This window comes from Vanessa tameamea, chromosome 23 (genome assembly GCF_037043105.1).
Source record: "Vanessa tameamea isolate UH-Manoa-2023 chromosome 23, ilVanTame1 primary haplotype, whole genome shotgun sequence".
Taxonomy (NCBI): Eukaryota; Metazoa; Arthropoda; class Insecta; order Lepidoptera; family Nymphalidae; genus Vanessa; species Vanessa tameamea.
The window spans coordinates 9,667,928-9,682,500 of record NC_087331.1 but is presented as its reverse complement, the minus strand read 5'-3'; the positions used below and the strand labels follow the sequence as shown (position 1 = coordinate 9,682,500).

The following is a 14,573-nucleotide window of genomic DNA, read 5'->3' as shown; positions in this document are numbered from 1 at the left end:
AAGAAGTAAGGGTATAAAAATTGAAAGAACTACAAGGATTTTCAATACTAAAAAAGCAAATTGGCACCTCTTTGTTGAAACTCTAGCGCAGGCAAAGATGGAAAAAGAAATCAACCATGAAAATATAAAAAGAATATGCAACAAAGAGGACCTTAAGCACGTGATAATTAAATATATACACGCTATCACGACAGCATGCAACAAAAGTATACCCTTACAGAGCAATAAAATAGTACTTACCATCCCGTGGTGGAGCGAAGAGTTATCTCAACTAAAGAGGACCATGGTGAGATACAGACGCAGGATCAAGAATGCCGCGATATCCCGAAGAGAGCATGTAGTCGAAGAGTACCTGAAAAAGAAAGAAGAATATGAGTGCCAAGCCAAGAAAGCCCAAATAAAAAGCTGGAAACAGTTCTGTGAGAAACAGGATAGGGAAGGAATATGGGATGGAGTTTATAGAATTATAAGGAAAACCACCAGGAGACAAGAAGACTTGACCCTAACCAAAGACGGAGCACACCTAAACCCCAAAGAGTCAGCTGACTTGCTAGCTGAGACGTTCTACCCCGAAGATCTCGCTAGCGCAGACAATGTCCACCATCGCCGCACCAGAGAGGCGGCAGAGCGAATAAACGACAGGCAGGATGATGAGCATCACGACCCGCCGTTTATTATGCTGGAACTAAAGACCGCGATCGGAGGATTTAATCCAAAGAAGGCTCCAGGGGCGGATGGTTTCACCGCGGACATATGTGGTCGAGCTATATGCCAGGACCCGGACGCCTTCCTTGCCCTATACAACAAATGCCTAGAAATAGGATACTTCCCGGACATCTGGAAGGAAGCCACAGTGGTGGCTTTGAGAAAACCGGGCAAGGAAGATTACACGAACCCCAAATCCTATAGACCTATAGGCCTGCTGCCGGTGTTGGGGAAGGTCCTGGAAAAGATGACAGTAGCAAGGATTAAATGGCAGCTGATACCGCGTTTTAGTACTCGCCAGTTCGGATTCATGCCCCAGAAGAGCACTGAAGACGCCCTCTATACCCTGATACACCATATTAGAGGGCTGATAAAGCTCAAAAAGCTTGTCACCCTGGTGTCACTGGACATAGAGGGTGCCTTCGACAGCGCATGGTGGCCAGCTATTAGAATCCGTCTGGCTGAGGAAAAAGTACCGGTAAATATCAGGAGGCTACTAGATAGTTATCTCGACGAAAGGAAAGTCAGACTCAGGTACGCAGGGGAAGAAACGGCAAGAGCCACAAACAAAGGATGTGTGCAAGGGTCAATAGGTGGCCCTATCCTGTGGAATCTCTTGTTAGACCCACTATTACAGGAAATGGAGAAAAGAAAATTTTTCTGCCAGGCGTTCGCGGATGACGTCGTATTAGTTTTTGCGGGAGACACCGCTTTAGAGATAGAGGGACAGGCCGGAGCCGCCCTGAGCTTTGCTCACGAATGGGGTGTTGCGAATAAATTGAAATTCGCACCACAAAAGACCTGCGCCATGGTAATGACGAATAAATTAAAATATGACACCCCACGTTTGAGCATGGCCGGGGTGGATATCGGAATGTCCGACGAGATAAAGATCCTGGGGCTCACGATAGATAAAAAGCTTACCTTTAACAAACACGTCGCGAATATATGTGCCAAAGGCACAGACATATATAAAAGATTGTCGAAAGCCGCGAGAGTGAGCTGGGGTTTACACCCAGAAATAATTAGGCTTATATACAAAGCAGCAGTAGAACCGATAATTACATATGCAGCAGCGGCGTGGGCACCTGCGGCGGGGAAACTTGGGGTACAAAAACACTTAAACGCGGTTCAGAGAGGTTTCGCTCAGAAGCTCTGTAAATCCTACCGCACAGTCTCCCTGAACGCGGCACTAGTACTGGCCGGGATACTGCCTCTTGACCTAAGAGTAAAGGAAGCAGCCGCCCTTTACGAGGCACGGAGAGGGTCATCCCGTTTAGTGCTGGGCGATCGAGAGACCGAACGAGCGGCTGGATTTGCGGACGCTCCTCACCCGGCGATGCAGATGGACCTGGAGATCCGAAGTCTCTCAGACCAGAACCAGGTAGACCAAAACAATGTGCAGCAGGTGCGAATCTTCACCGACGGGAGCAAGATTGACGGCCGGGTCGGGGCCGCATTATCCTTATGGAATAATGAGGTCGAGACCAAGGCGGTCAAACTCAGCTTACCCGCGTACTGCACAGTCTACCAGGCGGAACTCCTGGCCATCTGCAGAGCCACAGGCGAAATCATCAAAAGCGGTGGGAGTTCCTTTGGTCTGTACAGTGACTCCAGAGCAGCGCTGGAGACTGTAACGAGCCAATGGAATCTTCACCCGTTAGCGGTGGAGATCAGACGCAACTTACATCGGGCTTTGGTACAAAGCAAGATGGTATCCTTGTTTTGGATCAAAGCCCACGCGGGTCTCCCCGGTAATGAACGCGCAGACTGCCTGGCGAAGGAAGCAGCGCTCTCGAGCCGGAGAAAGCCGGACTACGACCAGGTTCCGGTTTCATTCGTCAAGAGGAACATTCGTGAGAAGACTCTCGATGAATGGAACCGGCGATACCAGTCGGGAGGGACGGCTTCCGTAACGAGAGCGTTCTTTCCGGACGCGGTAAAGGCACACAAAACAATTCGGAACATTAAACCCCAAGGCTACCTAACGCAGATGCTCACGGGCCATGGTGGATTCTCCGATTACTTGTACCGGTTCAAGTGCAGAGAGAATCCATCATGCCTATGCGATCCACAGGCGGTGGAATCGACGCTGCATTGCATATTAGAGTGCCCTATCCATCAAACGGACAGATTTAACTTAGAACAAAAGACGGGGGTGAAACTTGATAAGAGTAACCTACCGGATTTGATTGACAATAAAGAACACAGTACTGATTTTATGCGCTACTGTGAGAAAATATGCAAAATTGTAAACATAAGAAATGTAGATAAATAGGAAATTATATTATTGGTTTAGCTGTAAGTATTTATAAAATGTTTTTAGATTAGATGTAAGCTTTTAAATTGTGTATAGTATATTGAAATTTAATTGTATTATTATTTGAATTGTATATAGTATATTGAAATTGTAAATTGAAAAATAGCAAATAAAGACCCTGAAAGAATATCAGGGGTAACGGGAGAACAAAAATGAGCATAGAAATTGATTTGCTGACAACGGGGTTTTTAGCCGGTAAGAGTCCGGCACTGCCTGGGCCCTCCATTCCCAGGCGTCCATGATGGATTTTCCCCGTTTGTCTTTAATTTAGTAAATAATATAGAGGGAGCAAAGTTTTAAAAAAAAAAAAAAAAAAAAAAAAAAAACCTAACCTAACCTAACCTAACCTAACCTAACCTAACCTAACCTAACCTAACCTAACCTAACCTAACCTAACCTAACCTAACCTAACCTAACCTAACCTAACCTAACCTAACCTAACCTAACCTAACCTAACCTAACCTAACCTAACCTAACCTAACCTAACCTAACCTAACCTAACCTAACCTAACCTAACCTAACCTAACCTAACCTAACCTAACCTAACCTAACCTAACCTAACCTAACCTAACCTAACCTAACCTAACCTAACCTAACCTAACCTAACCTAACCTAACCTTTTTTTTTTTTTTTTTTTGTTTAACGAGGAGGAAATGCATTTACGCATGCCGCCCGGTCGGGGGACCGGGACGGGTATGTGGGACTCAACCGGGGCCTAATGCCCCGTGCCAGGGCACGCTGATGCTAATGCCCTGTCCTACCCACTAAAACCATCCTCGGGTTTCCACCATGCCGCCGAGTGGTGAGGCAACGGGATCGCCAAGGGCATGCAACCGCGACCCCACCAGCGGCAGCCGCCGTGAGGCGGCTGAATATTCATGGAAAGCGCGCCTAGTGCGCGCCTTCCCCCTCATCCTCCACGTGGGAATGTGGCGAACTCCCCCGAGTCCGCCACTGGAGGCTGGGCGTCAACGAAGCTGACGCCCTGCGGCGGATAAGATGGTAGGCTCCGCCGCTGACCGCCGGTGTAAAACACCTGGGAGGCTCGAGTAGCGAGCCCTCCCACTCCCTCCCAGCCAACGAGGCCACTCACACGGTCCGCCCTGACGCCGATCAGGGACGTACCAGGAGCGGCCCCGCGGCCTCCCTCCCGCCAGTCTTAGCCGCGGCCGACGAGCAAGCTCAAGCCGGCCCCGTTGCCCAGGGTACACCACGAGGAGGTGACTGACATGTACCCCAACCTAACCTAACCTAACCTAACCTAACCTAACCTAACCTAACCTAACCTAACCTAACCTAACCTAACCTAACCTAACCTAACCTAACCTAACCTACCTACCTACCTACCTACCTACCTACCTACCTACCTACCTACCTACCTACCTACCTACCTACCTACCTACCTACCTACCTACCTACCTACCTACCTACCTACCTACCTACCTACCTACCTACCTACCTACCTACCTACCTACCTACCTACCTACCTACCTACCTACCTACCTACCTACCTACCTACCTACCTACCTACCTACCTACCTACCTACCTACCTACCTACCTACCTACCTACCTACCTACCTACCTACCTACCTACCTACCTACCTACCTACCTACCTACCTACCTACCTACCTACCTACCTACCTACCTACCTACCTACCTACCTACCTACCTACCTACCTACCTACCTACCTACCTACCTACCTACCTACCTACCTACCTACCTACCTACCTACCTACCTACCTACCTACCTACCTACCTACCTACCTACCTACCTACCTACCTACCAACCACATAAATATCTAAAATCCAATATTCGTAAGGCTTATTATGCTTTTGATGAGACCGTAACTATAGCGCGATTCAGGAGTATAACAGCGCCATCTATTGCGCGGAGGTTGAATTACTAAAATCAGTTTTTTTTTTTTTGCAAGTTGTTAGTTAAGTAAACATCATAACTTGCTATATAATATAATATATGTCGGCGATTCGCCAGAATTCTCCCCGGGATCCATATAGGAGTCCAAAAAAAAAAACTCTTTTTGCATTAATAAATTTTATATTCATAGTAACAATTGTATAGTGATTTGTTCTACAATAGTCCGAAGAATGCCCGCCTGCACTTACTTCCTTTTCTACTAACTAAACTACGACATCCTTTTTTATATCAACAAGACCATATTTATTTTGTTACAAACATAATATCTATTAATGGCTTATAATAATAAAAAAAAATAATATAAAATTATTTTTGATCTTAATTAAAAATCCAAATATATTGTAATTAGCTTAATTATTTATCACTATCTATATTAAAAAAAATATATACCGGACAAATCAAATTTACGCCTTTCTTGACAAAAACAAATCATATTTATATTTCAAAATTATTAAAACAAATTTTATGACAAAAATAGATCATATTTATATTTCTAAATTATTTAAACAGTATTAGTTAATAATTGCCATAACCAAAACTTCTATTAAATCTTAATTTATTTAATTCCTTACTTATTATAATAAATCTGTCCGGAAATCATAGGTTTAACGCCATAGGTACAAAACAAATGTTAATTACTTGCTTAATACATTCTACATTCCAAAATAAGAAATATAACTTAGTATTATCTAAGATTGATTCTAAAATATGAATTACAATTTATTATTCTAAATTTTGCTTACTTTATTGCTAAGAGTAGATAATAATATTTCCTGTATTATTAAGTCCCAAATTAGCTGATAGATGTCTCTTTACAAATTATAAGTTTTATTCGATTTGTTACATATATTGACAACAGATGGCAGCACGGCGAACGCTCATGGATATAGTTTTGTTTTGTTACATACATTGAAACCAGATGGCAGCACGGCCGAGCGCCCATATATACTAGTCGCCCAGTGGTCGTATCGTACCGTGGTGGTTTTTGGAGTTGCCGCGCAGACTTCGTTCAGTTAATAGTTTTAAATAAAATTTAGCGTCTATTCCTACTTATTATTATCTGTAACAGTAATTATAATTTAATTTAAGTTAATTATGAATTGTATTGATAACATTGATATTAAATAAGAGTGTACTTCGACTTTTCTGTTCAATATTGTGAGTCACGTGGTTTGTTGATAGGATAACTGAGGTTAAGTGAGGATAAGTGATGGAAGGGGTACATGTCAGTCACCTCCTCGTGGTGTACCCTGGGCAACGGGGCCGGCTTGAGCTTGCTCGTCGGCCACGGCTAAGACTGGCGGGAGGGATGCCGCGGGGCCGCTCCTGGTACGTCCCTGATCGGCGTCAGGGCGAACCATGTGAGTGGCCTCGTTGGCTAGGAGGGAGTGGGAGGGCTCGCTACTCGAGCCTCCCAGGTGTTTTACACCGGCGGTCAGCGGCGGAGCCTACCATCTTATCCGCCGCAGGGCGTCAGCTTCGTTGACGCCCAGCCTCCAGTGGCGGAATCGGGGGAGTTCGTCACATTCCCACATGGAGGATGAGGGGGAAGGCGCGCACTAGGCGCGCTTTCCATGGATATTCAGCCGCCTTACGGCGGCTGCTGCTGGTGGGGTCGCGGTTGCATGCCCTTGGCGATCCCGTGGCCTCACCACTCGGCGGCATGGTGGAAACCCGAGGATGGGTTTAGTGGGTAGGACAGGGCATCTGCCCTGGCACGGGGCATTAGGCCCCGGTTGAGTCCCACATACCCGTCCCGGTCCCCCGACCGGGCGGCATGCGTAAATGCATTTCCTCCTCGTTAAACAAAAAAAAAAAAAAAGATAAGTGAAGGAAGCTCCGTACAGAGGTACTTTACACTTTACTCTGTCTGGAGCAGCAAGGTGCTAACATTTAAGGTACGATATAATTTCGTGATATAGCATAATTGTTATTGCTTGTTAAATTATTGACGAATGTATGAATTGTGTTTTTTGCAATTATCAAGATACAAAGTTAGTATTAACGTAATTGGTTTTAATGTAAATATTAATTGATACAACATTACGATTACTTCAACTATTATAATGGTTAAATAAATATTTGTATTCATATATAATCTTTTATTGTCTTAAAACCTTAAAATATAATAAAGTAATTAAGAAATAGAAATTATCTTAAAATATCCTGACAAAAGTATTAAGTATCTATAAAAAAAATCTAACACACGTTGCAAGTGCTGATGATGCAGAGATATTCTTTATATAAAAGGGATCTTCAAAGAAGTCAGGTTTTGAGTACAATAAAGGTATTGTGGTAATATCTTATTTATGTTACATTTATTATTTTATGTATGATAAATAATTATGTAGGAATTGCATTCAACATTATTGTTCATACATGCGTCGACGTCCAGAGACGCGCTCCGACTAAATTAAAAACCAAATTCGGGAGCTATTTATACTACGCGAAAATCGGCAAACGCATACGGCGCTTACCAGCGCGCTCTATCGGATTTTCGTGTCAACACACGAAATGAACATACTAAATTGCGGCGTCGTCATTGGTCGAAAAATCGAACATTTAATTCGTAGTTTAATTTCCAAAATATTTTCAATTGTAATGTATAACTTTTAATTGGCTGAATCATAATTTTTATCATTGTAAATTGTGTAACTTTCTATTGGTAGAAAAGTAAGCGTTTTCTTTGGACGAAAGAATTTATGAATATGCATTGTAATTATTTCATTGGATAATATTATTCCTAGTTTTTGTATATATATCAACACATTTTTGAAATAAAATCATTCCGATCCGACCAGCAAGAAAGTGTTCTTTTACTCAAGAAATATCTACGAATAGTAACAACAAGTAAGCTAGGGACCAGTACCCCTACAGATATATAAGATATTATATGATTATATATATAATGTTTTATTTATATAAGTTATATAGGTTGTAGGGATCTGGTAAGTGTCCGTTCGCCACAGTATTATGTACTTCCTCCCTTATTATAATTATTTCAATCAAACTACGGATGGTATTTAAAATTAAGTTTTATTTGTTTGACCATAAATATCACTTATTCGACTAACAATTATAATCAGACATTAACCTAACATGCCTAAAACAAATACATATGTAAGCAACTAAAAGCACTAAGGAAAGAACACATATAATATCTTAATAAGTTAGAGGATAAAGTTCTTCCCAAAATTTGAGCCTGTCTTCCTTTAGATTTTTGTGCACGCTGAGATCTCTGTCGATGCGCAAATATTGGCGGTTGTCGGGCAGGACGCGGGGCCACTTAACTCCCTCCAGTTCAGGCAGGTCTCCATGGTTGGGGTCTCTGAAATTAAAAAAAATATATATGTTAAGGTATCATATTTTAGTCTTTAGTCTCATCGATTATAATTTCAATGTATCTGTGTGGCACTTTCTTGTAATGTTTACAGTTCTATCTCATGATTTAACAATTAAATTCTTTTGTTTTTAATTTCTAAATCAAAACATAAATATTGATTTAAATAAGTAAATAACGTATAATTAATATTCCTGAAAGAAAGTTTCAAAGGTTAGTGTAGTTGTTTATCACCAAACCCTCGTCCTTACCCGTGTTTAGCGAAGTTGTGCCACAGCGCGGTCATCCTGTCGACGAGGCGCGCGTCGCCGCCGGCCGCGCCCACGTCGGGGAAGCGGTAGCTCAGCGTGAACAGGTAGATCAGGTCGTCGTGGTGCGCCGCGCCTGCCGTTGGTCATTACATTATTACATTCGGCAGCTGGGTAACTATTGAAATGTTTCTTTGGCATTTATAACATTTTAATATACTGCAAAATTCACTCGAATCTGACTGATCATATAAGATATAATGTGCGTTTTTACTTCCTTATTTTTTACCTCTAGTATATTTTCATTTCAAACGAATATAACTACCTTCCGGTTTCTTGCTGACTGGGTCCTCGTAGTGGCTGTGGTTGCCGACGTAGGCAAACTCGTAGTACCACACGGGGTAAGGCGAGTGCCGGCACATCAAGTTCACCAATCTATGAGTATTTTAATAAGGTTCTTTATAATACCCGAAACAACGAACACCGCTTATAGTACACAATTGACATATTATTCCTAGGATTACGACTTGACAATAAAAGCTGACGCAATTAATTTAAACAGTTGTACAAAATTATTACAATTTACACAGCTGTAATCCTTCCATTCGCGCATTTCTTGAGAACTACAAAAAATTGAAGCACAAAATGATTTCATATTATGTACCTGTGAACAGGAAAACTCTCGATGGAGTCCTGGTATAGGAGACCCAGGTTCTTAGCGCTCTCCTTGTCATTCCGCAGCGCCTTGTCGTGCAAGTAGGTGGTCCGCAGAGCGCGCGTCACGCTCGACGTGCGGGCGTCACGAGGCAACAAGAAAGAGATGGGTGCTATGGACTCCCACTCAGAGTTCATTCTGTCCAACAGGGTTTGGTTTCGCAGCGGCGCTGTTAATAGTAAGAGAAATTACGACAAAGTATATAATATAAGAAACAAGAGCTGTCGCTGCACCTGTCGCATACAAGCCTCTTGGCTATTTCTATTCATATCGATTTGTGTAAATAATAAATTGACAAAAAAACAAAAAAAGAAGTCCCTTCGCCGTTTCTTTCCCCGGTTTTGGTCAGGGTATTTTCTTTTCCGAACCGGTGGTAGTGTTTCATTAGTCTAACAATAAGTAAGTGTAATGTTTCAATATTGAATAAAGGAATTTGAGTTTGAGTTTGAGTGATTTTGTTGCCGGTTTTCCTCGGCAGCACACGATACTTAAATGGCGAAAAACGCTCGATGATTCAAAGATAATTAAAGGTATAAATACTATTTGAAAAAAAATAGCACAAATACGAACTGTAGGCCATCCAAAAGAATTCGTCTCGAGTCTGACTGACGATGTAAGGAACAGCGTGCATTTTTCCTTCCTTGATAGCTTTAACTGGATCGATGGGTAGAAACCTCTCCTGTCCGAAATCCTTCTCGACGACTGGCATCCATAATCCCACTGGATCGAAGCCAAATTCCTGTGCAAATTACAATTTATGAGTATCGCGCTTATTGGGGTTTATAGTTGGCAGTTGCCATAACTCTATAATAATAATAGTAGGTATTGTTCTTTTTAAACGATATACGATAACGCGATATATTCAAGAGTTTTCCTTAGTAATTAAATTAATAGTTTTTTAATGACAGATATTTAATATAAAAAAATGTTTACATAGAAGCCGAGTAGTGAGTTTCCAAGATCCCTCCACGGCTTAGTCTTCAAGCAGTCGACGATAGCTTTAGAGTTGGTCGTGGGGCAGTTCAACAGCTCTGCTTGTTTCACGGCCAATGAATACATGTTATCCGGAGTGGGCTTAATGTTGATGGGAGAGCCACTCATGGAAATCCCTCTATGGAATAGACCTGAAAAATTGCAACAAAAACATTTGTAACCTTAATCGATTCTCTCGTAGATTTCATATCTTTAATCAATGCTATTAGGTAATTATCTTTAGAATATAACGACAGTCGAACGTGAGTCGTATGAGTCAACCTTTAGACATGGGGGAGATCATATGCAACATGACGCTGAAAGAGCCCGCGCTGCAGCCGGCGATGGTGACGCTCGCGGGGTCTCCGCCGAACGCTGCGATGTTGCGCTGGACCCACTGTAGCGCCGCCACCTGGTCTTTGTATCCGTTGTTACCGGGCGCCAATTCATCTCCTGTGCTTAAGAATCCTGAAAGGAAATCATTCAATTACAGTAAATTTATTAATATTAATATTGTTAGAACTGTATTTAAATGTGCAATTGACTTTATATTACAGAATTGGTTATAGTTAGTTGGTCTCAAAACTTTCAAGACTTATTATAGCTAAATAATTAATTATTATGTATTATGAAGCAATCTACCGAGCGAGCCCAGTCTGTAGTTGATCGTGACAAGAACGATATCTCTGTCTAGGAGGTAATGGGGTCCCGCCAGATCGCTTCTTCCAGACATGGTGTAAAATCCACCCGCGTGGATGAAAAATATCACCGGCAGAGGTTCCTTTCTGAAAATATAATGTAATGTGTATTACAATTTAATTTAACTTAAACAGCTTAAGAACTTGCATTTCGCATTCTTAATAGCACTGAAGTATTGTTGTAAATGCGAGTAAAGGCCATACCATCTTCTGTTATCGCTAAAAGCGATTGCGTTCGGTAGTTCCGATGCTAAGCAAGACAATTTAACGCGCGTAAATAATGATCACCGTAGATAAGGGATATTTGCACGTATTTTAATAACTAATTTTAAACTAGGAAGCGTATTTGTGTCGGCTCTTCTTGGCGTATAAACTCGTAAAATGGAATTTCAAATTGCTCCTGAGAATAGACCTAGACCTAGAAATCTTGAAAAAAATATTGTGTTCCTAATTAATCTCCCTCTGAATATAATGGTTCTTAGATAAAATTACCTGTCTTTCTTGAGCGGGGTGTAGACATTGATGGTCAGGCAGTCCTCGTCCACGAAGTAGCCTGGCGGGGCTGGCAGTGGACACGCCGGCCCGTCTTCACTCGCGTCCACCGGGGTCTTGTACTCCGTTATTAGTTTCGGTGGCTTACGTGTGAAATAAATTTATATAGTAGGTAAATAAAAGTCTGGTATATTGAAAATTTGTTAACAGTAATATTTCTTAATACAAAATCAAAATATACTTTATTTAAGTAGGCTTTTACGAGCACTTTTGAATCGTCCATTTTACAAACTATATTTAGTAAAGCTACTACCGGTTCGGAATGAAGATTCTACCAAGGAAAACCGGCAAGAAACTCATTAGTTACTCTTTTTCGATGTACTAATAGCATACGATTCACCTTTGTTTAATTTCAATGTATGTCCGCCCAGAGCTGCAATGTCTTTACTTTAATTTCATCTCCGGTTAAGATTTACGTGTTCTAACGGCGACGACATTTCGGATTAATACAAAAATAAATTGTTTCTATTGCAAATTTTTATCACATATTTTTATTTATCGTCACTGTCTCACCTGGAACCTCAGCTTCCCGACGGGCGGCTCGGCGTAGCGTATCCCGCGATAGGTCTCGAACTGTCGCCCGAGACGCGTCACGTTGTATCCGCCGCGGAACTCACCTGAAGCGCTTTTAGTGACGGGTGGCACTTCAGGCAGAAAGATAATTTATTCAAAAAGGGCGATGACAAACACTGTTAAAATACAAAAACCTTACACGTAACTTAGTTCCGCGACAAGGTTTGCAATTTATGAAATATTAAAAAAACCTTTAAAACATTATTTCTTTAACTATTCCAGTTTTCATAACATATTTGTTGAAAATCGCCTTCTTATGAGTCGATCATTCCTCGATAAGTAACGTTTGTTAAGTAACCGGATTAGTTAATAATATTTATATCATATCAGATATTTGTTTTGCAAAAAATAAAGACGTAAAGCAATGAGTCAAGACAGCTAAACTTATCGTTAACTTGCGATAAGTTGTGGTGAGTTAATGTCAAAAGTTACTCGAGACAAGATAAAATACTTTCCAAGCAAAGTGAAATATCCTAGGCAATTGATAAGGCGGGAACTGCTGTGATGCGACTGAACCCTTGTTTAGTAGAATTACGAAAGAAAAGGAGATTTGCCTTTAGCAAGTAAACATTAAATAGGTGTATTTATTTGTTATGTTTATTTGTTTATCATTTTATATAATTATATAATAAATGACAAATGTAAATAACATTTTATTTGGAAACATACATACGAACATAAAATTCTTCCTTGTTCGCTCATTCTATTAGGTACTGAAAACCGCAACAACATCCGTTGAATGTTATAAAAAAGTTATCAGAGATGCAAATAGAAATTCGCTATGAATTGGTATTGAACTTATTAAATTAAATTATAAACAATTTATAGTATACATATCATTAAACTGATAACATTACCTACGCCTCAACATACTACACATAACAAATTCTCGGACGCTTGATACAAAATAACTAAATTATGTTAATTATTCCGTTTAACTCAGGATAAGTGTACTTTTCCCTCAGATAACAAAACAAACGTCAGACGGAGCGCACGGAACATTACATTGAAACAACAAAGCTCCACCTGCCTTCTGTTTTATAATAGACTAAAACCACTCAATACTTTTTTAGCACTCGCGTCGAGTGCATAGAGTGATCAAAATTGGCTCATTTCAAAACGTTTTCAACTTGGTGGCAATCCTCACTTCCTCTGTTTCAGATTCTAATCTTAAATCAACCTATTAATATCTGTGGTTCATAATTCACAACTGTGGCGATATAGTGTATCTATTTAGTTTTAGACTTTACTAAATTCATATATATGTATTAAAATTCGCCTTTGACTTATATTGACTGTATTGATAAGATAAGCTCCCATTAGCTTACTGAGTGAATTCGAAACTCCTGTGTCGGTTCGCTCATTGTGCATCTTTACTGCGAGCGATAAGGCCTTGACTTTACGTTCGTCCTTGAACCCACCCGACCCGCATCACTCGTCTCGGTCGCTGTGGACAGCGGGCAGTCTGGGCAACCAAGCCGTATTTATCTTTTAAGCGATTAACGATAGATTCAAATATCATCAAAAAAATAGAGTTCTTTTGTTTATAGGCGAGGCAAAGCGCAAACCAATGATTGAATGAAATTGATATGTTTCAATGTTTGTTATGAAAAGTTATATAAGTATCTACTAAATATGTTAATTGTTTTACACGTTTATTTATACATTGGTGACCAACCACTCGACTTAATTAACGTAACACAATTACACATCGTGCAATGTAATAACGATGTATTCAAAACAAAACAAGATAAGTTAATCCGTCGAGTTCAAATTATCACTCAGTTTTGATCGTCTTATCAATTTCACTTGCCATTAACTTTTATAAATTATTTATAATAATTATGATTATTAATATAGTAAAGACACAGACCTTCATTAGGTCCATGACCGTGGCCATGATTGTGGTTATGGTGGTGATCTTGACCGTGGTCATGGTTGTGGTCGTGGTCGTGGTCGTGGTCGTGGTCGTGGTCGTGGTCGTGGTCGTGATGGGAGTGACAACACGCGAGCACCACAAGGAGCAAAATATTAAACAACGTCTTCATCTTGCGGACGAAAATATACTGACCGGAAAATTAAATAGAGCCTTTTATATATAACAGTGTAACCGCGGGCATTCTTCGAGCTGTGATAGGTATTATGTTACAATATGTAACACAATTTTGTAGTTATCGATATATATGTTGTTAAATATATTGTATGTGTTTATGGAATCAATAAGATAAAAATGAAAAAATAATATTATTTTTATATGATATAGTTAGGTGGACGAGCAAATGAGCCACCTGATCGCAAGTGGTCACCACCGCCCGTAAAAACGGGGCTGTCAAAAATATTAATCATTCCTTACATAGCAAAGTCGCCACTAACCTTGGGAACCAAGACGTTACGTCCCTTGTAGCTGTCGTTACTCTGGCTCACTCATCCTTTAAATCGTACGAATAAGCAGCACAATAAAGGGATACAAAAACTTTAACGTTTTGATGATTGAAAACTTACACATATTTG

At 40.7% G+C, this 14,573-nt stretch overlaps 1 protein-coding gene across 1 annotated transcript; it reads right to left on the bottom strand.

The window, feature by feature from the left end:
- Nucleotides 1-7,981: 7,981 nt before the first annotated feature.
- Nucleotides 7,982-14,144, bottom strand: LOC113403646 (carboxylic ester hydrolase-like). Its single transcript, XM_026644233.2, has 11 exons — nt 13,936-14,144; nt 12,003-12,133; nt 11,430-11,572; nt 10,882-11,024; nt 10,522-10,707; nt 10,201-10,391; nt 9,838-10,006; nt 9,217-9,436; nt 8,878-8,987; nt 8,556-8,688; nt 7,982-8,292 (listed from the first exon to the last, which is right to left on the bottom strand). The coding sequence occupies exons 1-11, from the start codon at nt 14,108-14,110 to the stop codon at nt 8,127-8,129; spliced, it is 1,767 nt and encodes a 588-aa protein (XP_026500018.2). The 5' UTR covers nt 14,111-14,144; the 3' UTR covers nt 7,982-8,126.
- Nucleotides 14,145-14,573: the final 429 nt, after the last annotated feature.